Here is a 27,717-nt window from a genome sequence, read left to right as displayed (position 1 = left end):
ACTGATACTTCCGTGACATGCTGTTCTCGCGTGCGGTCTGGGACTGAGCCGTGGATGGAGAAGGACGAACGCTTGGATGATCCACACGGTACTTATGTGAAAAACGCCATGGATGTGGGGTGGAAATGTCCAGTGTGCTGGAAGTGCCCCAGAGAGAACTACAATCTCTCTGAGAATGCCATGATGTGTCTAATAAATGTTGAAAACTATTTCCCGTGTTTTTCTATGTCCTTACTGTTCCGAAGCGTTGTCCTGGATTAACTAGAAAGCGTCCCAAGCCAATATGCAATTTGGGGGGGGGCTTGTGAGCTGGCCCAGAAATGAATGGAATTGACCCACGAGCGGCTGTCTATGTTGCGGTTGAAATTATGAAGCAATATGCAGTTGAAAGCGTGTGACCGAGTAAGTAGAGAGTGGAAATGACAAATGAGTCTATCGAGCATGTATGAGAGGCAGCCAATAGGTCAATCACTAGCCAATCACTAGGTTTTAGAAGTGAATGGAAGTGACCACCCCCCGGACCTATGGACAGGTGAGCGATTTGGAAGCCTATGACTTAGAATTGAATAGAATAGATCATTTTGGTGTCTACGAGCGAGTGAGCAGATGTTGTGGCAATGAAGGGTAGCCAATCACATAGAAATTAGATGGATCACCATGAAGGGGGTGGAGCCTGGATCGGTCAATCAGCGTGAAGGAATGGAGCTGTGACCAACCAACCAGAGGACTTAGAAGTGGCTTGACCTAAATTTGAATTGGGTGGTGGATTAGAAATTCCTAGAACTGGATTAGAAAAAAGAGCAATTTGGAAGCCTATGAACTGACTTAGAATTGAATAGAATAGATAATTTTGGTGTTTATGAGCGAGTGAGCAAATGTGGCAATGAAGGGCAGCCACTGACATAGGAATTAGATGGATCACCATGAAGAGGTCGAGCCTGGATTAGACCTGGCTTGACCTGGATTAGAAATGGCTGGTGGATTAGAAATTCCTACAACTGGATTAGAAAAAAGTGGTTGTTGTGGGGCTCGAATCTATACTACTTTCGTGAAGGTAGCTTTTGCTAAGTTTCGGAATCGCCCGAGCTGTAGCTTCCGTTAATTAACTTTTTGATCATCAAAGAGAGGCGACTGAGCCAATGAGAACATCGAATCTATTGGGGTCGCTAGTAACACTACCATTTTCAGAACAAAAATCGCGGCAGTTATAGCGCGAAGGAAAGGGCCTAGAAATAAGGCGATCTGTTGGTCATTTTCTGATGCTCAATTAGAAGGGCTTCCATTTTCCTTTCCTCTGTACTTGAGTAAGGGTATACTCTTTGCAGCAATCCGTCTTCTGCAATCTGCAACCGCTGCGACATCGTTTGCCCTCCCACGCATACAGAGAAGAGGAAAATGGGAGCACTTGTACTTGAATGTCGAAAAACGACCAAGAAATCGCCTTATTTCCAGGCCCTCCCCTCGTGCTATAACTGTCTCGATTTTGTTCTGAACATGATAGGGAACCCCGGAGGTACCCGGGTTCGAATCCTGGTGCCAGCTGTGGTGTCTGAGGTCTTTCCTGGGTTTTCCTACTTTGCTTTCAGACATATGTCGGCAGAGTTCCCTCAGAAGTCGGCACTGGATGCACGTTCCCCAGACGTTGGTCGCGACATTGCCCACATATGTGAAGCCAACAACGGCGAGGCCTTTCACCATCACCTCTATTTTTAAAAATTACTTCTATAGTTATGGTGGACACTCTGTATGTTGTACACATGTGTTATAAACTTACGTTTATAAGACATCTTTATATCTTTACAGATGTTGGGCGTCGAGAAGGTGAATGGGAAAGGTTGCGATGTAGTTTAATGGGCAATGTGAAAACGAGCGCCCAGCGTCGAAATTAAAAGAAAAAACGTAACATTAAACAATTTTTCTTTAATAGCACGTCGTCGTTGTTCTTGCTCAACTGGCAAAATAAAGCTGGAGCCAAATAAACTCTCAAACTCTCTCTCTCTCTGTGTGACGAATTGATCTCTACATTCTCTTAACGCCTTCTTCCGTTTCCTCTTGTCTTTTGTATTCTAAACGCCCCGCGTGGGTCTTCAGGCTGTTTCGTTTCCTTCACTGGTCAGTTGCTTTTTCCATCTTCTGCTATTTTGCGTTCAGTGACAAGAGAGATAGTTGGAGCTACGGCGGAAACTTGGGAACGTAAAATGCCGACTTTTACAGCTGTTCCAGCAGTCCTCAACGTCTTCTGAAAATATTAGCCTAATTGGTAGTGGCAAATGTGATATCGTCATGGTCATGGTCAATGGTCGTCAGCCATTTCTTTTGTCAGATATCGCACCCCGCGTGTCCTTGTTCTTTTCTGTGGTTCTGTGCTTGAAACAGAACAAGTGCGTACAGTTGGTACTGTTCTTACTCTAGGTTCGTCGCATAGTTTTGTAGCATGTGACGATGTCCCGTGAAGCATATGAGCACACTCATCAATATTGAAATACCGTGCTGCGCGTAGACGCTGTATCATATCAATATTACCTTTATATAACCTTCGAGCACAGCAAATAAAATATGAATATGAACACTTTTAAACAAAAATTTTAGCACTTGATACTATATGATACTGAAAGTACTAAAGTATGAAGTTGTGTGTACTGCGTTACAACCAATTTCAGTGTGTTTTGTGCTCAGTATTTGTTCTTCAGTGTATTAAAACAACTATGACTCAAAACTTGTACTGTGTTGAATTACTACTACCTCACTTCGACCAAGAGGTTGAAATATTGTAAAATATGTGCTGCTGCTCAGGTAAAATGAAAAATATTGCCTGTATGTGGCATCTACAGGTATCTCTTTTAAGCGTAATCTGGATATATCTGGATATCCAGTGCACATACTAAACTTTCCAGCTGAACCATCCTCTGGATGTCTAAAGGACGTATGTGGTTTACATTGAGGTAACTATCAAATTCTTTCACAATACAGCTCCAATTCAGAAGTAGTGTGAGTTATTTTCAGTCATGAGCTCGTTCATATCGTTTTTCTGTATCACTTAGGCACATTAACTAAGTTACTTGTAGGCACTTAGATCTGCACAAGGAGTTTCTAGATGGCAGAGAGGAAGCGCGTTGATTCCGCGATGGTAGTTGATACAGTAAAGAAGGTAAACCGGGGAGAGGCCAACTGTGGCTCACTGCAGCACTAAAACCGTTTCTGCTAAAACCGTTAAAGCAGTTTGCTGGAAGAGGAATGGATGATGTCAGTAGTAATCATTCAACCCAAGTTTCACACATAAAATTCAAAACATTTTGTACATTTTGCTTTTAAGTCGCTTAAAATTACTAATTTCAAAGAAGTGCAAAATCTGAGTCAATGCTGAGCTTGCCATGGTTCTTCTATGCAAGGTAAAGGGTTATAGAAAAATAACTACCGTAATTTCACGCGTATAAGCCGCATCGCAAATAACCCACAGCAGCGTTTGTAAGGACGTTTTGAAAATTTTCTGCCAGATAAGCCGCACTGGCAGATATGCCGCGTGCAGTACGAGACGACTGATTTGCGCGACAAAGAAGACCATAGAGAAGGCCATAAATTCTTTGGTCCATACTCCGGGGTCGGCATACTGTACAACAAAGGAGGTCAGCTCGAAAGTTCTACCAAGATCGGACTATCCAGCCTTATTGGGCGGTTTTCCTGGATTGATAGGTCAGTGGTCTTCCAGTAGACACTTATATTAAAGCTGCTCGGGGGAATGCACCAGGAACATCAATGTACTCAAATGTGGACCAGTCCTTGTTACGCACTGTTTGTGCATCGCCAAGGCAGTGCTGTTCCAGAGACACTGTCGGCCCTTTAGTTAAAACCGACATCTGGGGAAAATACAAGGAAAAAATTGTCATCAGATAACGCCGCACCAGTGGATAAGCCGCAGAGCGCCCGTGAGAACAAAAAATCTCGTATAAGCCACGGCAAATACGCGTGAAATTACGGTAAATAGAAAGGGACTAGAGAGAAATAATTCATTACAAAATCAACAGCAGCATCTTGAAGAAATCACTCGGTTACGTGCGGCTGGGCATCGTTGCGCACGATGGTTGCAGATATCAGCAACAGGTGGCAAGCTAGTTGCAAGGCATCACACCAGTAGGTGCCACCATTCCCATGCAACATACTCATGGCAATATGGATGAAAGACAGAGGACAATAAAATGCGAGGATCAGGTAAAAATGACAACAAGGTCAGTGCAAAACAAGTATTGTTTAAACAGTATTGTTGCACTATCGTTACTGTCGAGACGCTGCTTCAACAAGAAACTTTCTTGTCAGGAAAAGAAAGATACAGAACTAGGTGTGTGAACAAAAGGAAAGTGTGGATCGTGAGACTGGGCGTATGGGCATGTGAAGATATTGCCCAACGAGCACTGTCACATGAGGAAAAATTGCACTACTGCTGGACATCAATGGAAAGCATGCACACAGAAATGCATAATGTAAAAAACCCCGAGACTAGGGAACACGAAGGGACAGACACAAACACGAAGTCTTCGAAGTCACACGAAGTCCCTTCGTGTTCCCTAGTCTCGGGGGGTTTTTTACATTATGCATCATCTTCACCAGCTCGCTTGCTTCCTAGCCGTTTTTTCATTGTCACAGAAATACTTTCACAAAGTGGAAAGCACTCTCAAGCATCAAAGTGCTTCTAAACGCTCACCCCAATTATTTAAAAATATTGTAGATTCTCTTGCCACCAAATCCACGAAAATACACAACATCAGCAACGATAACCAGACCTCTCATTTTTGATGACTTGCACAAAGTAGTGATCTTCTGGAAATCACAAAGTAAAGAAATAAAAACAAATGCGCTGACGTTGTCATTATTCCCTACGTAGTTGGCATGACAAGAGTGATATTTTTTGCTCTTATTTCAGTGCAATGCAGGATATGTTCAAGACAGGTTTCGAGTCGATGAGGTGGACCCAAGGAGACTAGAGGGATCTCAATGCGGTTTGCTCTGTTGGGTATTGAAGCTTGCAGTCAGTGACGTTGGAATGACATTTTGTATCTGATTCATTAGTCACTCACCTACCTAGTAAGGGGTAGCATGCTTAGGCTTGTACTAAATATGATGCGCAGCAGATGACTATCCTTGCAATAAAGCTCTACTCCTGTACCTGCAGCATATATTCAGAAAGTTATCCTGTCTGTGAGGTGAACCCGACACGAGAAGAGGAGTCGCGAAATTCGACGCCTTCTTGGTTCAGACCGCTGTTCAAGTAGAAGTTATTTTCCCAGCTCACTTAAGAGAATTAGTGTGTCCTCTTCCAAAGAGGAAATAGCGATCGGTGTTTACTTTATGTGGAAAAAGATATGCTTGTGTCTGCTCAGTAATTTTTGTGACGTAGGCCTAAGCCTTTTCCATGATGAACGGTGTTTTGTATGTGCAGTTGCATGGGTGGACATGCTTAGCAGTCCCTTTCTTGTTGAAATTTTTACTCACCGCTAGTTTTTACTCACCGCTAGCTAGCTTTTGTTGTTGTTTTTGTGTCTTCCACGCAAACCACCATGAGACAGGCGATTGGGCTAAAGTGTTCATTTTAAGACTGTTCCCTCATGTGCAGCGTTTTGTATGTGCTGTCACATGTCTTGAAATCTTTAGTAGTGCCTTTCTTATTGCAATTTTTTCCCATAAAAATGCAGCGTATATCCCATTACGGTGTCCGAGTAGAAGTGATTTTCATTGGTCGCTAAAGAGAATTTGCATACCTTTGTTCTGTGCTTTCTTTATGCAAGGACAATGCAGTCGCGTGCGGCGTATAATGTAATCATTTTCTGACAGCAGAAATGGGTGAGCTTTTCTCCGTTTACAATTTTTTCGATTTTGTAATTAATAACTATTCGAGAAAAAAGGTACATGTACTCCTTCGCTGCTCTTTGCTTCTTTCATTGCTTTTACGCAGAGGAAATATGTGCCGCTTGGTACAGCTGAATAGTGTTCTAGCAAGAGGAGTGGGCTTGTTTATTTCATAGAAGCGGTGGCTTGAGATTATAGATAGAATATTGATAGAGGCGCAGGGTATAAATTGCTATGAAGCACGTCACCCTCAGTGGTATTTGGTAAACTAATTATTTTTGGTCTGAGTCTGCTTCGCTGCATGACAGTGCGCTTGATTGATAGTAATCTATACATTAGTGGAGCAGCTGTTTCCATAAACAGTAAATTTTTATTGTTCCTAAAAGTATAGCTGTGTTTCATGAAGATTGAAGGTGGTAAAGCCTTTTCCTTCTAGTTTTTCTAAACAGCAACGTGATAGTGATAATCATTAACATAGTAGGAATTCATTCACATCATATATCTCTCCCTGTAGCAGCGTTCTGTCTGGTCGTCTCTCATGCGCGATTGGGACTTTGCTCCCCAGGCTTTCGCGCCTTTTTCTCGATTGCGCGTCACGCGTTACATAAGCCAAGTAATGACGTTGAGTTCTCCAGGGCTTCAATTATTATTTTTAATCTATATTCTATAATAATGATTATAAACATCGAAAGTAGCAAATGTGCTTTTTGATAAGTCTTTGGGGTGAAAATGCTTAATTGCTATGATCAGATTTGATGCATGGTGTTTTCTGCTTTTTTGTTGTATAATTTTAATGTAAGAGTGAACATCATTAAGAGTATGAGAAAAGAAATATTCCTGTGACAGGGATTCAATAAATAATAGGAGGGATTGTATAAACTATTTGCCGCTGCATAGCGCTGCTTTGCTCGCCCTTGGTGCAGCCTCAGATAGGATGTGAAGAAATCATGCAGTGGCTTCATTGTTCAATGAATCCAATGCATGACTCCGTTCAGGTGTTCATAGCAGTTGTGTTGACTGTTAGTGGAAAAAATGAAACCGCAGAAAACGGGTGCTTCTGTTGTACTGGTGCTGGCGTTTTGTGGCAAGTGAATTTAGAATGTATTTGAAGAAGTGGAGTGTGTGTGCGTTGAGAAATAGTTTGATGCTGGAGAGGGTATTCTACTTTGTTCAAGTGGACCTCTGTGCTTTATTTCCTTGATTGTCTAGCAGTCGTGCGATTTTTCCTCATATGACAGTGGTCCTTGAGCAATGTAATGACATGTCCAGACTTGTTCTGTCTTATGACACATGCTTTCCTGTTGTTCATCTTTTTTTACAAGAAATATTCTTGTTGAAGCAGTGTCTTGGCTATGACAATGTGCTGTCGCACCCTTGATCTGGACTGGAGCAGCGCTAGCATGACTCGTAATAATTTCGTTATTAATGTATTGAGAAAATAACTGCAAGGGTCATACATGGTTGAACTTATTCATTAGAAAAAAGCATAATTATTCAGTTCTCTGCCTTGCCCTCGGATGGAACAGATATACTTCACTGAGGTCGTCGTTACCATTGCTCTGGGTTGATTTGTAGTGTACCTAATCCTCGTTATTAGTTACTGATGGTGTTCTTTGTTACAATACCTTGTTCTTTCTGGATTTTGGTAAGTCTCATTTAGGAAGTATTTGGAATTTAATCCTTAATTGGATTTGATCAGCTTCCATACACGGTGTTCTGTATATTTCTGCAATAGTTTTTCTGTTTTGTATGCAATCATCATAGAGGTTATATTTTAGAGTTAACTAGCGGTGCCTTCTTTCCTTTTCACCTACTGCTAGTATTTTTTCTCTTTTCCGACATGAGCCCGAACACTCCAGTTGGGAGTAAGCACCTCGATGCCTAGCTCTGCGCTCATGTTAAGCCTTCTCCCCGACCAGCAGCGTTTTGTATGCGATCTTGCATTTTGAGACTTGTTTATCAGTGACTTTCTTCTTCCCATTATTACCCATCGCTAGTATTTCGCTGTTCTCCCTGCCTTCCATGCATATTGCAATGGGGAGAGGCAGTGGCACCATCTGGTGAGTGATGCGTTGTGACTAGCTTGTCACCTGCCGATACCGGCAACGATCGTGCCCAACGATGCTCAGCCACTCGACCTCTTCAAGATGGGGGTTGTTGATTTCTAGATAAATAAAGAGATGGATTGTATCTCTCTTCTACTCTTTTTCATTTTGTTATTTATCTATGATCTATTGTTTTGCATAGACAAACGTGGCAAGTTCAGTGCAGACTGAAATCATGTATGAGATCAAGTAATCTAAAGGTAAAACGTGCAAAACTTTATTCTCAAAGTTGAATGGTGAATTCAACTGAGATTATTTGAGAATCACTCACACAATCATCAATTTATTACTATCATCTATTAATGATCTGAGAATCACACAAATCTGAGAATTACTCTGATTACCATTGACGTCATACTGGAAAACAGACGAACGTCCTAGAGTGCGCACGACTCTTCTGTCCACAGGTAGCCTTTCCGCATCAGATGCTCACGCGAGCGGCGTACTTTTCGTTCAGCATGACACTCTAACGGCCAGCGGATGCAGGCTTGTCCACACGTTCAGAGGGGCGGGCGAGTGCGCTCAGTTGCAATACACCGCCGAAGTAACGGTATTGCTGGAGTCTTTCGGGAAGTGGTTTGGTTAGGCGCCGATACCCGCGCACTGCTCCACCCCTTGGAACGAGTGACCGAACCCGGAGTCGCTAAATAGGTGTACATATTATCGCATTTCCTTTGTGCGCCGGAGCATCCGTTCGGTGACAGCAGATGCGCGATCGTGTCACGTGGTCTGTCCTTCCAAAAAGTTTGTCCACGTTCAGTGATCTCCATGTAAAATCGAATGCGCGTTGTTCTCCACCGAAGAAGAGGGAGACTGGCGTCTCATCGCTAGGCGAGGCAGACACGGGTCACTCAATACGGCGGGCCCACTCGCCGGCGTGGCTCAATGTCGCTAGTATACTCCGTATTTAGTGACTCTAAACGAACCCGCTTCCTTCTGCCGCTAGAGTGTTGAGCCGAAGGAAGACTAAGTCACTGGTGTGCTCTGTAACCTCTTGCTAGGACACATACCCCAAAAAGTTACTGGTCCTCTTCTGTCCAAGATTTTGCCACACTTTCGTTAAGATGTTCTTTGAGATCGAAGGATAATGAGGTTCGAGTTTCAACGAAATGAATGCTCTCGTGTGGTTCAAGTTTATTGGACATATGAAGGAAGAAAGATGAAGCAGAGCTGTACCCTTCGAATCGCGGCACGCTTGTTGAAAATGCCTGTAGCTTCATGGTCTTGTTTCCTCTGTACATGCTATTTTATCTTCACTGCTCAATTACTCTTCCTCACTATAGCTATGTATCATTCTTCCAAATGTCAAGTAATCAGCAGACACAAACGAATCCTGAGAGGACCGCGGTGACGGCAGCGCAGCTGTGCATGGAAGGGCGGCGCACGGTTTCCGAAGGTTAGTAATTGCGAGCACTGTGTCACTCCTGACTCTATCCGTGACATGCTTGGATTGATGCTGAGCCCGACAACGGCGCCTACGACAGTCGGCGTCAACACCGGTCTAACCTCTGAATAATTCAGAGGTCAGATGCTCGGGGAAACACGGCATTGGTACTGCTGAACATAACCTCTGAAATACTCCCAGTTACTGCGACCTGTTGTGCAGCCATTGGGAGCTGTCCGTCGTTTGCGGCTGAACGAGAAGAATACATTGGAAGTTACAGTAATACCCCTGTCACACGGTCAACGGACAATGACAACCGACTAGAAGGCCTTCGAGATTTTATATCGCCTTTGAACTCAAATGGATTGTCTCGGTGCACACGGGAAGTTTTTGATGGCCATTGAAAGCTTCCGCATTTGGCCTTCAAAATGCTGCAGCGCGTCAATCGCGATGTAGCTCCTTCAGCTTCTTTTCGTCTGGTCACATTGTTTGTTGTTTATTGTTATCGTATTGTTTTGTTATAGTTATATCATTGTGCTGTGGTTATTGTTATCCTTTCGCAGGCGCCGGTGGAAAAAGCAGGGAAATGCATAACATGCTGACTAAAAACGAACGTACCTGAAAAAAAAAATAAGAAGAAGAAGCGGAAGCTTCCAATAAATACAAAAGCAGAAACTGCGTCAGAAAGTGTCGTCTGACGCGAAGAAATCTCGTTTACAGCGCATTTAGGGCGAAGACAATGTACCCGAGAGTGTAGGGATCATCGTCCCGACGGCATTCGAGACATCGAGGGAGTTCTGTGGCTCTCCCTTGACCCACTTGACACTCCGGCCGAAGGCCATCACGAAACGCCGTGTGGCAGCGCACAATTGGCAGCTGAGTCAATTGATAACAGCCCCAAAGGCCTTCGAGATGCCTGTGTGACAGGGGTATAACAGTTACTAATCTTAGCGTTGTCTCGAACAAGGTTTCAGAGAGATACCAGTGTTCATTGTCGGGATCAACTCACCCTGATATGAGGACAATCCAAAATTGTAGAAGCTCCAGAGCGTTATCCTCGCTTTCTCAGTCAGCGAATCCATTATGTATAGTTTTTACACAGGTGTAAAAACTGTACATAATGGATTAATGCCTAAATGGATCAGGTCTGACGTAAGTTGCCAACTGCCTAATTACTGAGTCGCTTAAATTGTGTAAGACAAGAACGCAAAAAAATGTATCAAGCGAAGGATACCATATGCACAGCCTGAAACCGACATGGAATTTTTCAGCTTAGTCTTCGTGACCTCCTGACACGCTTTCAACACCGAACGAACAGATAAGGAATGAGATGCGCTACAACGGCGTTGGACGTTCCCAAGCCTCTTACTTATCGAACATCATGTTTGTCCTGGGACATTTCGGTGTCGTTCAACCTGCTAATGTGTCACGCCGTCAGTTCTTACCTGGCGAGGCACTTCAGCCATGGCGTAGCACAGTCGTACGACCGCACACGCTCTCTTCGCTTCCTGGTGCAAATAATGACAACGAATGAAATAGTAAACACAACACACTGAAAACAATGTCAATCCTGATATACGTTAAGGCTCATTCACACACGCGTGTCTTGAGATGGCTCCGCGTCTTCCCAGATGCAACGCGTTCCCAGAAGCTTTTCGCGAGCCGCTTCCAGATGCAGCTCTCGAGAGCAGGTCCGTGAACAGTGTCCATTCAGCCAAAGAGGCGCTCACGGAGGGGCAAAACAGTCTTCCCTCGGAGCCGACGGGCCTCCAAGCACAGTTCTTTTGTCCTCTTGTGTGTGCGTTTGGTGCGACCATGTAACCCATTAATATACAAAGTTCCACAGTGCGAGACGTCGTGCGGGTTCCACAGGTTGCAATAGGATTTAGTTAGACAACTCAATGATAGTACATGCGATATGCTGTCTTTACACGGAATTGAATTGCAATCACATTTTTGTAATTTAGAATAATCGCTACTGTATATAAATATCACATTGCTGTAGCATAGATAAGGTTCAACACTGATCTTCGTTTCATTGGCTATTTATTATTATTGATGATTGAGTGACATTTTTGTACTTGTTTATCATTGTGCATAGTGTTGCATACCTTGTGATTACTTAATGTGCTGCTGCAGGGGCTAGGGGCCTTGCAAGTCTCCTGAAACTTTTTAGCCTCTTAATGACTTCTGTGAAATCAATAAATATATAAATAAATAAATGAATGTAGGTGATTTCATCGTCACTAAAGTGATCAACGACGGGCTGCGAATTCAGAGAACCCCAGGATCAACGAAAATAAATGCGATCTTGGGTGTCACCATGCGTGTTGGTCGGCAGCAGATAAACATACGTCTCGCTCCTTCTGCAGTTCCTTTTCAGCGTTTCTATTACACAATTTGTTCTTAATCAGGACATATTTTCTTACAAAAAAGCTACGAGAGCAGTATAGATGTCGTTTTTGTAGTTTTGTTAAGCATTACAGGCGGGCATGCTGTCGAAGCAAGTACGCAGCTAGAATGAGGCTCAATACCTAAAATTAATTATCTCTGATTAGGGGATTTCAGGCAAAAGCGAGTCCCAGCAGCTCAACCAGCCAATGGGTGACGTCAAATAATAAATTTTTCTAATAACAGCAGAATGAGAGGCTGTCTTATTTGAAAGCCATTCCACGTTTAAAAATCCTGAAACACGTGCGCGTGCTAAAATATCAATCTCAGAATTTTGATATGCAAATAAGCGCTCACTTCCCGCTAGGGGGCCACTTGACTTGGAGCAGGTCAGTGCTGTGTATGCCAAAGGGAATCTGGCCATGAATGGGACCTGCCTATACCTGAGGCTGCATCCGCTTTTCGAGGTATCTAGCCAATCGCAGGTAGAAATACAGTTGTCGTATTACATCCATCCAGTACTAATACCTCACCCTTACTTACTAGGTGCCACCATTTTGGAGAAACTCGATTGATTCGGATTGAAACATATACCACTGGTGACAGACCAGAACAACGGACTTTGCGCTCTCTCTTATCAACGCCATCTGCATGGAGAGAGGCGTGTTGGAAAGGCTAAAAATTGCAGAAATGATTGGTGGCAGAAGTGATTTGCAAGGAGAGCGGTACAACCGCTACTTCGTTGCATACGACTGCCGGTACGCAGTTTTAAATCACGTAGTGTAACTTGATCGAATAAAAAATGAGCAAAGATGTGTGTATAAACACAATGCAATTATAGAATGCAAAATCCTACGTCTAAGGGTCGTCCCTCTTGCTATTTTCTTGGCATCACGGTCTTAACTCCGCCAAAAGTTTCCAACGAAACATCACATTTTCGCGTAAGTAATGATGACGGAGCGAAAGTTGAAGCTGATTTTGCACATGCGTACATGAGGATATATACTCAGAGTATGAGATTAGAGCAGTCTGTGAAAATTTTTGGCGCGAAACCTCCGCTTCGCCGTTCCATGCACCATCCTCTATCTTGAAAAAAAAATCTGGTGCATGTCATGACAGCTGCCATGGAAAACGGTAACGAATGAAATGCGCCGAAGATTGACTGACAGGTCTAGCCTCTTTGTAGGCTCCTCCTAACGGCCAGGCTCCCCTTGGCATACATGGCACTGGAGCAGGTGGAGATGACAGGAATTGGTGCGGACGTCCTGGACAGACAAACTGCTTTTTCTGTCAGCGAAGGTGACACACAGTTTTAGTTTCTGCTCATTGCGTTTGCTCGTTTAAGAGATGAAATGAACTTCAACGAGGACTGTGTTCATTATTGAATTTGAGGTAATTAGTTATCTCGTAGTTGCATACTCCCTTTCTGAGGCTATCCGTTTGGCGTCGTAGAGCGCAACTTCAAAAACGGCATCAATGCTGCTCTCATGGCCTTTTTATAGAAAGCAGTCCTGATAAAAAAAGAAGAAGAAAAAGCACCCAGTATTGTGACACTTATGTGTAAGTATGGACGGAGCGGAAGACGTGTCGGTAGAATCTGGACGTAACAACAACGAGGAAAAGCATTTGCACGTCGGCAGCTCGGCCATTTTTAACTGGCTCCCCTCGATCGCGACGCGAACACTAAGGCGGCATGCCTGTTTGAAACACGTATGTGAATGAGCCTTCAGTGCCTGTACAGAACAGTAAAAGCGAACAATGCTCCGTCGAAACGGAGCTCGACAATGAACCCATCAAATAGTTATTACCATAAAAAGGGAGAAAATAATGAACAATGAAACCATATTTAGCTTATGATGAAATGAAACCTAATTTAGCGTGTTTACGTTCCGAAGAAAACGACAATGAAAAGTCTTGGATCCTGTTGAACAACGAAGTTCGAAGTGCTAACAGTCGATAACTTTCACTGGGTACCGAGGTCAGTTGGAAAGTCTCATCATGACAATCCTGCTGTGTGACGCAATGTTTTATACATTCAGTCACAAAGTTATTTACACCAATAAACTACGGATGAGCAGATGCTGCTGTATGAACTTTTCTAGATTCTAGATGAAATTTGCCACTTCTCCCATATGCCTGTTGAGAATGTATGCACTTAATATCGCTATCTTGTCGCCGGTGGTGTCTGCATGCGGTCCCCACAGATAGGCATGCACGCGCTTGCCTATTTTGCATGAACAGTACTGGTTTGCAGCTACTAAGCCTGTGAAGTGATGTGAGCAGAGTTTACTATTTGAACCTAGCATATTACTTTTGTTTGCTGTTTCCATTCGTATTGGCGTGCACATTTCCATGACTGCTGAAATGAAGCCACTTTTAGTTTTGTCAGGAAACCTCGAATTATGTACTTAATGCGGCGTGCTTGTCACGAGTCGAGACATCTGGTTGTGTCCACACATATCCACACATATGTCCATGTGTGTTCCACACATATGTGTTGAACAGACGGTCACATACGTTCCACTCGATTTCAAAATTATAATGTCATCTTATTCCTCCTGAACCACTGACTACGGCAGCGAAAATCCCACGCGGAGCAATGACGTAGTTGGGACGTTATTCGACGGAATACATGACAGCAGCAGAAGACGGATGCTGAGAGTATCCGGGAATAACCCTCTCTGGAAAAATGAGAAGACGTCACTCCCTAAGAACCAGACAGGGGTCGACCTTGAGAAAAGGAATTCCGCGGGCGTCTCGTAGCGTTATCCGGCGTTCACACGGGGCGACTTTACCCAGCAACTCGAAGCAACTGGAACCAGCGTTTGACGAGCAATTTCGGGTCCGCGCACACATGTAGCATAGCGGTAGCTCCCCCCGAGAGCAACCTTTCGGCGACCCGAAAATGTGGCTTCGGATGGAACTGGTGGAGTCTTTTCTTTAGGTGTCGTTTGCGACATTTTAGTCAGTTTTTATGCGCGAATACGTCATTATTACCTTCAAAAATGACAATTGACATCTTTTTGTGGCATTAGTTAAAAATAGTCATTTCTCAGATGCCCCTGCAGGATTTGAACCCGGCTAGACGAACGGAGTCTACCACGCTATCGGGAGTCACGTGGCAATGCTGACTGCCCGTTGCGCGAGCAAATCGGGGAGCGATTAGGAGCTTTTCTGCTGCTAGGAATTCGGTCGGGGAGCGATTACGAGCAACTCGAGTTGCTGGAGGCTGCCGGTACTGGCCGACTGCCAGAAACTCCAAAGTCGCTCATAATTGCGAGAAAAAGTTGCGCCCTGTGAACGCTGCCTTACGGGGCACATGGACGGCACCATTCGTCCTCTCAGCGCCTCCCTCTCACTCCTCCGCTTAGGGAGTGACGTCACCCAACCGGTGATTCTGGGGCTTTTAGAATTTGTTTATTTAACAGTTCAGCACTTTTCGAACGAAAAAAAAATGGCCGTGTACATTGTCGGCCGATGCCGAACACACTGGTACCCCTTTCGTAGCTGGGTTTCCGGGTGCCAGCGTCAATTTAAGAAAAATGATCGAGCTCCTAGCATCATCTGCACGCTGACCGGTCTTGAACATGTGCTCTTGTGGGGCATAATGAAGTCTAGGGAACAGAATAGTTACACATACCCGAATCAGCTTTGGTCGTACGTCCAACTCCATCACATGGCTCTTACAAGCCCATAAGGCTTGGGTTGTGATGCGTCCAAGACGAGCACTATCAATAGGATCTTTAAAGGAAAAAAAAATACAGCAGTAATGAGCTGATGGTGCACCGAATACAGATTTCAGCCCTTTGGCTACCAAATATTCGTGACGCAAATCCTCGTGCCATTACTAGAGCACAGATAAATATGCACTAAAAAGTTTCGAAATACGCATGCTACAATGCACTGAAAATCTTCGAAATGCGCAGTAAAAACCATCGGGATATGCAACACCTTTAAGGACAACGAAAGCAATGCGCCAAACACCAACTATTTAAAATAGTTAATGTTTTGTTAGGTATAACACAGTAAAACAAACCTTCATTCGTTCTCCAGGACACTCAAGGGATATAGCCAAACACCAACTATTTAAAATAGTTAATGTTTTGTTAGGTATAACACAGTAAAACAAACCTTCATTCGTTCTCCAGGACACTCAAGGGATATAGTTGTGCCGCAGATATAAATCACGGAGCTGACGACCTTGGGTTTCGTGAGTGACAAAATAGAGTAAAGGTTGTCTAGCTGGTGGACGATACCCATGACGAAACCAGCCTAGGTATGGGCAACACAAGAAACACGAACGGACCTTTATTCGTGTTTTTCGTGTTGCTCATTATCGGACCTGTTTCGTCATGGCTTTGAGTTCGGCACTGCATCGTGACGATTAGAATGCGAACGCCACCCGTCTTCGTAACGGTAATGTTGCGAAGGTGAAGTACGGCCCATCAGCCATGCCTGCTGTGGACGATGGAGCTGCCAGAGTTCGGGCTGAACTCAGCGGCTCACCCCATCGAAGCATGAAAAAAAAAGAAAAAAGAAAAGAAAACGAAGACATAAGCTCTCACACCTGAAAATATGGCACAATATGTACTTTTCATGCAGACAAACACAGACAAGGTCTCACTGAGACCTTGTCTGTGTGTCTGTGTCTTTCTCGTTTTTTTTTTTTTGTCCCCTAGTCTCGGGTTTTTAAGTTATGGACACAAAACAAGTTTCGACTGCTGGTAGCCATTTGCAATGTTTGCTGCTAAAGACCCAAGAAGTCGCATTCGTCACAGTCAATTGCGTAACTATAGTGATGTTTTAGTCCTTGTTCACCATTGATTATAACGCTGAAAATAAAATCCGCTAGTTAGTTAGTGTCAGAGTATTTTCACTGCGGTATGATGTAACGGATTGCAAGCGTAGAAGGCGGGTGTTAACAGTATGCCTGGATTCCCTCTCCGGGAATCGGAGAAAACGTCTCACACACTCGTCTAACCCGGGGGCCAGTGAGGGCCTCTTGCAGTGGTTTATCCAGATTCCCAAGGACGGAGGGATTTTCGAAGAAAATTTGGGGTGCGGCGATGATTATTGAAGTCACGTTATTATACCTTATCATATCATTACCGAAATGTGTCAAAAGCTGAAATCGCAATGGTACCCCCTGTAGAGGGTACGCAGCTTAAAAATGTAGGGGCTGTCACTGAACATCTCGCGGGTGTAGGGGGCGGGGGTTTGGATAAATCACTGCCAGGGAGTGCGTGGGAGGGCGCCCGCAAGTCTCCGGGTGTCTGTGATTGGCTTGTGAATCATGATGATGATGTCAGGAAAAAAATAAAGCAGCGATATGTGAGAACGGCTTTGTAATGTTGTTTGTGGTTTAGCGTCGATCATGTTCGTATGTCCAGGAACGTAACACCGTGTCCCGCGATGGATGATGGCGTCGGAGCTCACACTGGCAAGCGAAAGTCGGCGCATTTGCCGAAGACATTTCATTTATTATCTTTCAGTGCGAACGTGAAGCCGACGAGCTCCAAGACAATTGTCTTCGCTGCGCTTCAATTCGTGTACCTGGCTGACGTCATCATAATCTTACTATCGATGGAGAGGGGGATATTGAAGAAAGGAAGAGGAGGTGAGTCGCTGGAGCTTTCCTAGCTGCAGAAGGAGAGCTAATGTCCGAAACATGTTAATTTAGTATGTAAGCTGTTTTCGGAAGAGAAAGTTGCCAGCCTATCAGAAAAAAAAAAGTCGAATATCATGCTATTCGGGGCCCGAAGAGCATAACGCTCTTTTTCAGCGCAATCTTGTCAGACCGACGAAAGGAGGCAAACCCAGCCCATAGAATGATAGTAAAAAAAGACACAGCTCCTGAAGCTGGGAGATGGAAGGCATAATCCCAGCAGAAGCCGGATGCTCTTGGTGCCCCTCTATACTATTGGTGCCCCGGAATGCATGATGTTGGGCTATTTCCTCCGACGGGATAGTTCCTCAATATCCCTGTCAATTATCATGAATTCGAATATATTCTGCATGCCCTTCACAGTGGTGGGGTAAAAAAGCAGTTCCGAATATTACGTATCGGTATAATACACACATTTTCGGATGCGATAATCCCTGTAAGGAACGCAAAGTCTGTACAGAACTAAGGGACCTCATTATCTATTTGCAGCAACATTGCCATTCTTTTTCACTTCAACCCAAAGCAGAATAGCAACTGAAAACACTGCAACTCCACACCACGAGAAAGTTACAAAACCGAAAATGTGATTGGCAAGACTTACTTAGCCCTCTGCCGCACCATTGCATGCGTTGAACGCTTGCTTGTCCAGAGTTGGTCCAAAACAGCACGGAAATTAGAATACTGCTGAGGACAGCCGACATACTTGAACTAGATGCTGTTTCCCTGTTGCAGACAACACCGGTCATAAATCAGCATGAAGAGCGCCTCTTTCGCAGCTGTACCCACACTATGCACGGGGAAGCGTAGAAGGTCGATGTGTAGAGGATGTTTCCCCACATCGACCTTGGAAACTACCACTCGCTGGGGCCTTGTTCGTGCCGGTGTTCACACTGTTCTGACTGCTTTCTCACATATTATTAAATTATATTTCGTTGAGCGACATGTAAAATATGATTACTGCGCTTTGTTCAATTGAGATGGTGTCTACTCCTATCAAAGTAACGTGCACAGTCTGTACGAGGGTGCGAAGAACACGGCCTAGACAATTACAGTTGAATTACAATTACAATTCGACATATTCACCTCGAAGTTCAACGCACTCGGCACAGTCCTAAAAGCTTCTTTGACTATCGAGAAAAAGAAATCTGGCGTCTCCGAAACAAACTTCGGTTGCTCCTTGTCCTCAGAGAATGCTGAGGACTCCTCATTCGTTTCCAACTTTACTTCAGGCTTGGTACCAAACAATAGTTCGATGTGGTGATATCCGACGAATACCGTAGATGTCCAATGTGTAGATATAAAATCATTATCTGGGAGCGATCTCTGATGTCACAGATAACACTCCCACCACCTGACATCACAGTCCCCTTTATATGGTGACATCTCTGACGTCACATCGTCACTGCGCCTCGCTGACGCCACACCCGCACTGGCAGTTTACATCTGATACATACATCTGATATCACACCTGAAAGTTTTGTCACCCTGGGGATTCCATCTGGAGAACCGTCCTTCCGCTGTCCGACGCGCTATCGACTAGTCCACTGAGGTTGTTTTTTTACCTCTGATCAGTTTTCTGCCGTGCGTACAGTGGGTAGCGATAGCTGCGAAGGAGAGATTGTACCGCTAACTTGAATAGATCACGCCACCGAGACGAACTTTTCGCTTCTCTTTCCATAGATGGCGCTACTTCGTGCTGAAGTTTGAATCTCACTGAAAAACCCGTAGAGTTAATATAGGAAGACTCTAGAGAACGTACTTGGCGCGTCGTCAATGTGATTCGCCTATCCCCGAGCATGACCGCCCGGGCGCAGCCATCCGTTGGCCATGGATAGTGTTTGTGGACGGATTTCTGCCCCCTAACTACAGCGGGGCTGCTCCGTTTGTTGCCAATCCTCTGCATTCATGTGGGATAGGGTCCAGTTCTCATTTGGCGACGCCGACGCGGCGTCGTGAGCTGGCGGCGGAAGTAGAGGCGCATTTCTGCCGCCCCGTCAGCGCGCTCGATTTTCATGTTCCCACCACAGTGGCATTCCGTTGTCCAAAGCAGACGAAAAAAATCAGGAGGCGTGGCCTTCCTTTGTCACCTAATTGGTCGCTAGTATATCGTTCTCGGCAGCTCTCGCCGACGTCGTGAAAGAAGTTCGGCATGGCAGTTTTTGGCTCGACGTCTCTCCCACGGAGGAGAAGTAAGGAGACCGAACTCTGCCGCGGCGCCGTTGAAAAAGTGTGGTCCCGATTCCTGGAGTCTAATTGTGGCCGCGGCGCGGCGCTCGCGCTCCGTCAGGTACTTGCTACTCTGAAATGACGTGCTTGTAATGCGCTGTGTCAGACTTACTAGTGCGTCCAGTGCAAGCAGGGAAAAATATTTTGATAAAGAAACACGATTGTCGTGTATCAAGGAACGATCTCTCTTTGCATTTTTCGCCTGGAGTTGTTGTTGGTGCAACGCGGGAGGCTTTCATTTTACAATGTGGGGAAGCCGCCGTCAAGGGGGATCCACGTTTGCTCGTTGCTTGAATGTCTAAATAAGCGTAGTGCTCTCGCAGTTTAGAAGTTGTTAAAAATCGCGGAAGTATGTTTTGTTTTATTTGAGATCAAAAGACACCCGAAGGAGCACAAAGGTTGTTGTTTGACATCGTACAGGATGGTAAGTTGCATGACTGGCAAGGCACGACTGCGAGATCTACATTGTTAATGGTGTGCACTGATTATTATTACTTCCCACGAACATCTCGCAGCGTGAGGAAATGGTGCAATTGAGCACATTTGGATTCCAGCTGTTGCACGACAGCGTCGTAGCGCGCATTTCTACCACATACTTCGCGTGCACAATGCTTTGGGAAGCGGGAGCTTTTTGTCGTAATTGTGAAGCATCCGCTAGGGTACAGAGGATAGAGTTACATTTCACATGACACCATACACGAATTTAATACCAAGGTGCCAGAACGCACTTTCTGTCACAGGTTTGCAAACGCGGTAGAGGACTAGCTGTGTACACGTACTGAGTCCGTACAGTTTAAGGAAGAGATTCCCCAAGACGATTTTCATCTTGGTGTCCGGTTGGGGTGTGAAGCCCATATCTACTGGATTTGGGGCTTTTTTAGCTTGGGTAGAATACCTGCATGGTGTAAACGTTTTGAGCAGCATATGCTTGTGCTGAAGTAAATTGAAACTCCTAGGCATGGAACTGAACATCAAACTCAGTGTTATTCAAGATGTCAGTGGTCGACAACACACATTACAGACTTTCTTTTCGGTTCCCAAAACCGTAGCATAGCGTGTCACTAAACATACACGAAGTTTTCTTAATTGCTTTACACGTACGCAGATAAAACTTTCCCAGTCCCAGCTTATATGCGGCGACCCCACATAGAAATTCTACATATTCCGAAAAGATCGCGTCCGGAAACTTTAGAGATGTTCAAACATATCATTCCCTCCACGCCATTTAAATGTGGCTTTTCAGCACAGCCTTTGCTTCCTTTGGAGTAGTTCCCACCTATGACACGAAAACGAGGCAACAGAAATTGCAAAACAAGATTAGAGCTGACCAGAAAACATTAACTCATTGTTGGAGAAATCGTTGTCAATATTTATAACACAAACACTCGTTTTTAACGCTTCTTAGTAGAGTATTCGAGGACAAACAGCGCATTGCCTTGCAGGAGATTTCGCGGAGCTAGTACCGGAGGGAACGCGAGCGCCGCGCCGCGGCCAACAATAGACTCGAGGAATCGGGACGTCATTCTCCAGCCGAGTTCGGTCTCCTTACTTCTCCTCCGTGGTCTCTCCTCTCCCGACTCCGGAAATGCGCGTCTATTTCCGCCGACCGCTCACGACTCCGCGTCGGGCGTCGCCAAGTGAGAACTGACCCTAACTAACGGGGAAACGAGCCGATGGAGGGAACGGCCAGGAACGACGTCCAGTATAGGAAGCGAGGCAAACCGTGTAAATGCGTTGAGTAGGTACGAATCTTCGTGATACGTGCAGAATTGAGTAGTGCTACCCATATCAAACGTGAATCATATCTTATCTATGCGATTACCTGCGACACCGCCAACCCCTGGCTTTCCACCGACACAGATGAAGATATTTACCGCCTATGACGTGTTGAGGTGACGTTTGTATGCTTCGCGAGCAAAATCAATAAATCGTTACCCATCGTAACGAATGTAGACACGTATTTCCGAAGACAACAGTAATCCAAATATGAATACACACAGTAAACGGTCATCTTCATGCTGCTCTGCGTACCAACGGGAACCAGAAATGCCAAAAACGAAACCACCCGCCATTCCATGCTTGCCATGTCGAGTTTCGTGATAATAAAGTGACGAACGAACGACGGCACACAAGCAATTGATGTACTTGGAAAATATTCACTGCCTACTTGTTTAACAAATACATGTGAGATACGCAGATAGTACACCGAATTTCGATAGCAAGTGATAAATTTAGGAAAACGAGCGCGTCAAGTTTAGCGGAATGAAGTAGCCAACGTAAGGCAACACCTTCCATGAGCAACGGATGGCAGCTCCCTTGTGGTCACACTTTGTTGAGCGAGTCCGACCCCCGTGGAAAAACCATTTCACGCTGCTGGATGGCGCTGCACTAGACCACGCTCGAACACCATTTTGCGTAGCTTTCAAGTGATGGCGCCACAATTAGTCACGCTAAGTTGAAATCATTGATCTCGATTGTAAAAGGCTGGATCGCGGATAGGGAGCGCGAGCGTGCCGCAACCAGCCGCCATCTTACTGTCCCAAAACAGTCGCCGCAGCGATCATGGTAACTTCTTGCAATTACGGTCGTACCAACCGTACCGGCAAGGACACAGGGCCTAAATCTCTACAGGTGAGTCATGCTTTATCAAGGCAAGGAATGAGTAGGTGTCCATTATATACATTTATTTGACAATCATGAAATGTTTTTTGACCAAAATCATCACTGGATGCAAGTTGTTTGATTACTCTTCCGAGGTTCAATCGAAGACACTTGCACATTACCCGGCGGCAAATACAGTTTGAGTGCATAATATGCTAATGCGGACATGTTACACTACACTGGTAGTGTTGTCATCAGTATATGTGCGAGCACTCGAGCACTTTTCTGCATGCATTGCTAGCACGGTACACGGTGTTCTCTACAGAAGCAAGTGCCCAGTCACTTCTGTGAGCCACCTGCGCGCACAAGTTCAGTATTACGTCGTATTGAGAACAAGAGAGTTACCCTTTTTCATGCATTGGTATTGTTTTGTGCCTTTGTTTGATTTGTGACAAAGAATCCTACGTAACGGTGGTGTGGTGTGACTATGATACCGCCTTTGTGTCTGAGCTATGTTGTCAGCTTGTGGTGATAATAATAATTTGTAGAATGCCGTGTTATTTGTAGCAGTTTTTAAGGCAGAAGTGGTCGCTCAATACAAGTTTCCTCATGGGGGCTACTTAGCGGATCACCTGTGCAGTGTGATGCGATCGAGTTTACGATAAGTATCAGGTTCCTCAACCACGGGTTCCTACTTTGCGGGAAGGAACCACCCCGGTACACGCACTGCGCTGGGCCTCTCTTAATTTTGCACATTCTCTTTACATGTTTGTTTGTTTGTAGGGTAAAAATTCTCTGTACATGTTCACATCACTTCAGAGAGTTTTATATACACCTTAGGCCCTATCACCCAGCATTATTGCTTAGTGATGAAGAAAATATTTTCGCTCTGCTGTGCACTATAGACCTGTTTCTGTGGGCCAGGTGGCGCGAGTGAGCAGCAACGTGTGCGGCTCAAAACATGCAACGCGCGGTAGTTTAGCAGACGACGTGGCACTTTCAAGAAGACTATCTCGTGTTGTTCTGTGGATTTCTCCATAGGCTTCGCAGCTCTCTTTGACGCATACCGCTTGAAACACCACACAGAACCCGCTGATGAAACCTCCTACTGTTTGGATCCGTGGCCGCTTGGGCCCGAAATGGCGCTGTGCAAACGTTGCTGCAAAAAAAGGAAAAGAGAGAGAGAGAGAGAAAACAGTCGGAGAATGCAGCCGTAGATCTCGACACGATTCTCGCATGACATATTGGAAGCTCCGTGCATGGTTTCTTTCTTGTTTTTTTTTTTTTCGCAGTTTACGCGCCGCCTATACATGCTTGAGCTGTGTGGCTGTGCGTCACTGGTCACGTGAAGGGGTAGCATACGTCACGACGTCCTCTCGTTCTGTCATGCGCTCTTTTCACAAGGTGAACACTTTTTCAACAGTGCTCGAAACAGAGCCCTCACGCTCGCTTTGTAGGTCACCTGCGGTTCGTCGTTCTTTCGCAGGAACTCATTTATTTGTTGGAGAACACTGTGCACTGAAAGAAACAAAAACAAAGAAATTAAACAAACAAAACACACAAAAACACATGCAAAAAAAGAAAAAGAAAAGGAAAACTTTGGAGGTCACCTCAGAGCTCCCACAGCTGCTTTTCCTCTCTTTCCCCCCCTTTTTTTCCTAGTCACATGTCAAATTCAAAGGAAAGGTACATTTTTGTAACTGGAGAGGGCGCTGCTGTTCCTATAAACCACAACTATCCCGTATCCCGTGCTCGTCTTTCCTTTTTTGACGAGTCGTTAAGTTCGTAAGCTCCCGTGCCTTTATTTCCCGTTTTTTAGGGTTTACATTGGATAGGATTTAGGAATTCAGGTATGTTGCCACCCACTTCGTCTGTGCCACATAGGAAGAAATAGGCTCCCCTTCCGTGACGCAGTCACGAGGGACGTTTGTTTAAGTTACTTCTGCTTTCCGACGCAAGTTGGAGGAAACAGCTGCAACCCGTAACCTATTATTTTCCTGTTAGTTGCCGACAGCTGAGGGGACGGGGAGCCGCGTGAATCGGTAGTGGACGCCTTTTTGTTGGATCTGAGCCCAGACTGAGATGAATATCCGCTTTTGGGCAGAATTGCCACGCTTGGGTCGGAGGGACATTTTTTAAGTGAAGGACTGTTATGCTGTTGTGCGCTTTCGGGCAGGATTGCCATGCCTCAATGGCCACTTTTTATTTATTTATTCATAATTATATATAAATCAAAGGCCCCTACAGCGGCATTACGGTTTGATGTACAAGATTACACGGTCTGACGGTCTAATTACACAACAGTGGTGAGCTGTGTTGAATGACTGATTGATTTTATTTTATACACAAATACATAGGGTGGATGAGACAGAAGTAAACAATCAACGCTGTTACAAAGCCTAAATAAGCTAACTGTAAATTCCAGGATTTTTTTTTCTTTTTTGGAATTCGAGTTGCACTGGTTTATTATGCCTTGCTTGACGTAAATATTTATTCATTTCGTTGCTTTTGTTGTGCCTTTCAGAAGTTCATGCAGATTACTAAGCTGTGAGTGTTGACACAGCGGCGGAGGTGCCAACGAGTTAATTTTACCCCTATGTCAGTACATTCTGTGTTCCCTAAAGCACTAGAAAGGGTGACACAAAACGGGTTATCATCATTTATTGCAAAAGCGTTTATTTAACACCAATGACAGAAAACACTTTCCGCAATCCGAGATCGAAACAGAAGTTGCGCTATTAAAGCCAAATGATATCTTCCTTAATAGTTTGTGTTGATGAACTTTTCAAAGGCTATCGACTCCGTAGGTCGCAATATTTTCAAACATAAACTATCTCGCGTTCGAAGCTTTATTCCTCAATTCGCGTCTAGAACGGCGAAAACAATGAGCCGTATAAACAATAGATGTTCTTCAATCGAAAACATCGAGTGTGGTGTGAGTCGGGCTAGTACAGTGAAAATTACGGTCCCTTACGCACATGAATAATATCGTAATTAAGTGACCAGAGATTAGCATGTTTTCAACACCCCGAATGCTGAAATTGTGGAACTACACGCTGAAATTGTGGAATAAGTTTAAATATTGACTTATACACACCGTTCGCACTGAAGGACACGATTTTTATCAACACTGCATCATGGCGATGCTGCTGTCACCGTTTCTGTGGGACTTCCGGTTGTATCGAATTTCTTTCCGGTTCCGTTTACGTCAACATACCCGGAGCCATCCGCACTCGAAGTTGATATTGCAAGCGCTTGATCCTGTCAAGAACAGGTGCTTATTTCTCTGAATGAATCAGCTTTGCAGTCAACTTTGTAGGTTCAGAAATACCTTCTGCAATAGGCATGATCTGCAGGAAGAAGCGTTAGCTTCTATAGTCAGGGTTTTGTTCTTGGTTTAGCGTGCAGTAGTATTTGCTTCCATCAAACCATTCTTTTTTCATGTGGACCACAGCAGCTAAAAGTTGTTTTGTTGAAATTCTCATAGTAACTGAGAAGAAGTTCTTCCTCTACTGGAAGGCTTGCCGTATTATCACACGACATGGCACCTGGATAAGGAAAGATTCCCTTTCTCTCCACGATGTGGCGACATCTTTCTACGGGCTACTGATCACCCATTTTGAGTACCCAAAGGTTGTGTTCTCGCTAGCGACCTGGCGCCTTGACGAAGTCATTCCCCTAAGTATATTTGCTCGTGCTCATATATCTTCTATATCTAGTTTAACTCGCTAAATGAACAGTTGATACTCTCCTTGTACCCTGGATAAAATATCCGGCTGAGGTGAAATGTTTCGAAGTCGTGACAGACGTTCGCTTTTTGTGTTACCTTTCGGTCACGCTGGGCTTTTCCACTACGGGTTGACTGATGTATCATCATTGGTCGGTGTATCATCATTGGTCATGTACCGAGCAATGCTGTGTGGGTGTTTTCCTGCGTTTTCGTCAAGTGTTCGATGTGAAATATCAGCCCAGTTCCCTGTGAAGTCGGCCCAGAACGCAAGAGTAACCGTGCGACAGCTGCGACTTCGCCCGACCATGCGTGTTTGACTATGGCAAGCTGTTCCGCCGCAGCTGCTCTACAAGAAATGATGCTATTTCGATAGAGATTCTGGTGGAGTAATTGACATCTCCCTGTTTGTAAACAAATTATGTCATAGTGTTCAACAGCGTCACCAATGTGGTAGAGTTGAACTACGCTCCAAGCAGTGTTGTACCCGATACCGAAATATGGTATCGCGATACCGATACTCGTTACTTGAGTAAAAAGTATCGAAATACCGATAACGATACTTCTTTTTTAAAGTAACGAATACCGCTACCGTTACTAAAAAAAAGTAACGCGATACTTTGCCCGATACTTTAGTTTGAAACACGAAGATGATGCAACATAGAAATACTGTATCGCTTACGTAAACAGTTTTGCAGTAAAAAGACAGCAGACTTTTATCAATAGCTCGTTCTGGAACTCGTCTTCTGCCATCCTTTCAGGCCGTGGTCTCTCCGGCAGTTGGCAGAGACCAGTATGACAATTACGTTAGTGTCAGGCCCACACACCCTGGAGTCCGATTACCAAGGAATCCTATCCGAAGTTAACAATACCACAGTATATGTGAGCGTGACTCAGTGCGACACGGCAGCTAAGCAGTGGAACCCAGAGCGTACTGGCAATGACTTGACCTCTGTTCGTTGACCTCAACTCTTTTGTTCTGGTTATTTTCTCCAGTTTCTAAGAAAAGCAGTGAACATGTGTTTGGTATAGTAATTCTATAATTCCGGTTACGGAGCACTTGGACATGTCCACAGGCTTCTTGTCGAGGGCTAGGCGAACCATTGACAATGAACAAGAGTGAGAAATGTCGTCGGTGAAGAAAGGTTGGGGCACTAAAAAGTATCGGTATCGGTAACGATACGGAGATCGCGTTACCATAAATTTGTAACGGAAATACTCTTCCGATACCAATTTTAAAAAGCATCGCGATACGCACTCCGATACCGAAAAAGTATCGATTACAGTAACGGCGTTACCTGTAACGGCGATATGTACAACACTGGCTCCAAGCAAGGTGCGACCCAGGTCGCGCCCGAAAGTCACGGCCTTGAGACGATTACGATGGTCCGTGAGAAGGACGCGACCTTCGGCCCTACTTTGCTTTCGGTAGGACGCAGCCAACAACTGCCCATTTGTGGAACCAAGCCTTCTCTTTCCGATTTGTTTCGGTTTCAGTCTGTCTACCAACGTCTTCATGACGTTTCTGTGGCCTATTGACAGCTTGAGCGTTGCGCAGCTGAGATCCTGCGCAAAAACTGTACTTGCAGTTTGGCAGAGAATTGTTTCGACATATGCGGAATGATCTGTAGAAGAGGGCAACACAGAGGAGGTTGCGGTGCAGGGTGAGTTGCATCAGCAGTACAGGTTGGGGAGTCTCTACCGCAAAGACGTCCCCTGCACACCAGGGTACATCGTGCAAACATCGTGGCCCTGTGCAACAAGTTTATTAACCAAGACC

At 44.8% G+C, this 27,717-nt stretch overlaps 1 protein-coding gene and 1 long non-coding RNA gene across 2 annotated transcripts in view; one reads left to right on the top strand and one right to left on the bottom strand.

Moving 5' to 3' along the window:
* LOC135365968 (uncharacterized) overlaps positions 1-1,913 on the top strand; it is a 49,580-nt gene extending 47,667 nt beyond the window's left edge. The window contains exon 4 of the long non-coding RNA XR_010414045.1: positions 1,804-1,913. This is a non-coding gene — a long non-coding RNA (uncharacterized LOC135365968). The remainder of the gene's footprint in view (positions 1-1,803) is intronic.
* The window catches only part of LOC135365967 (uncharacterized), a 47,656-nt gene extending 29,424 nt beyond the window's left edge, over positions 1-18,232 (bottom strand). The window contains exons 1-4 of the mRNA XM_064598610.1: positions 18,170-18,232; positions 17,985-18,106; positions 15,359-15,459; positions 10,773-10,835 (exon numbers count right to left, since the gene is read on the bottom strand). Of these exons, the coding sequence (XP_064454680.1) occupies positions 10,773-10,835; positions 15,359-15,459; positions 17,985-18,106; positions 18,170-18,222 (339 nt within the window). The 5' untranslated portion in view covers positions 18,223-18,232. The remainder of the gene's footprint in view (positions 1-10,772; positions 10,836-15,358; positions 15,460-17,984; positions 18,107-18,169) is intronic.
* Between the last annotated feature and the right edge of the window lie 9,485 nt (positions 18,233-27,717).

This window comes from Ornithodoros turicata, chromosome 8 (assembly GCF_037126465.1).
Source record: "Ornithodoros turicata isolate Travis chromosome 8, ASM3712646v1, whole genome shotgun sequence".
NCBI lineage: Eukaryota > Metazoa > Arthropoda > Arachnida > Ixodida > Argasidae > Ornithodoros > Ornithodoros turicata.
This window is presented reverse-complemented; position numbering and strand designations above follow the sequence as displayed.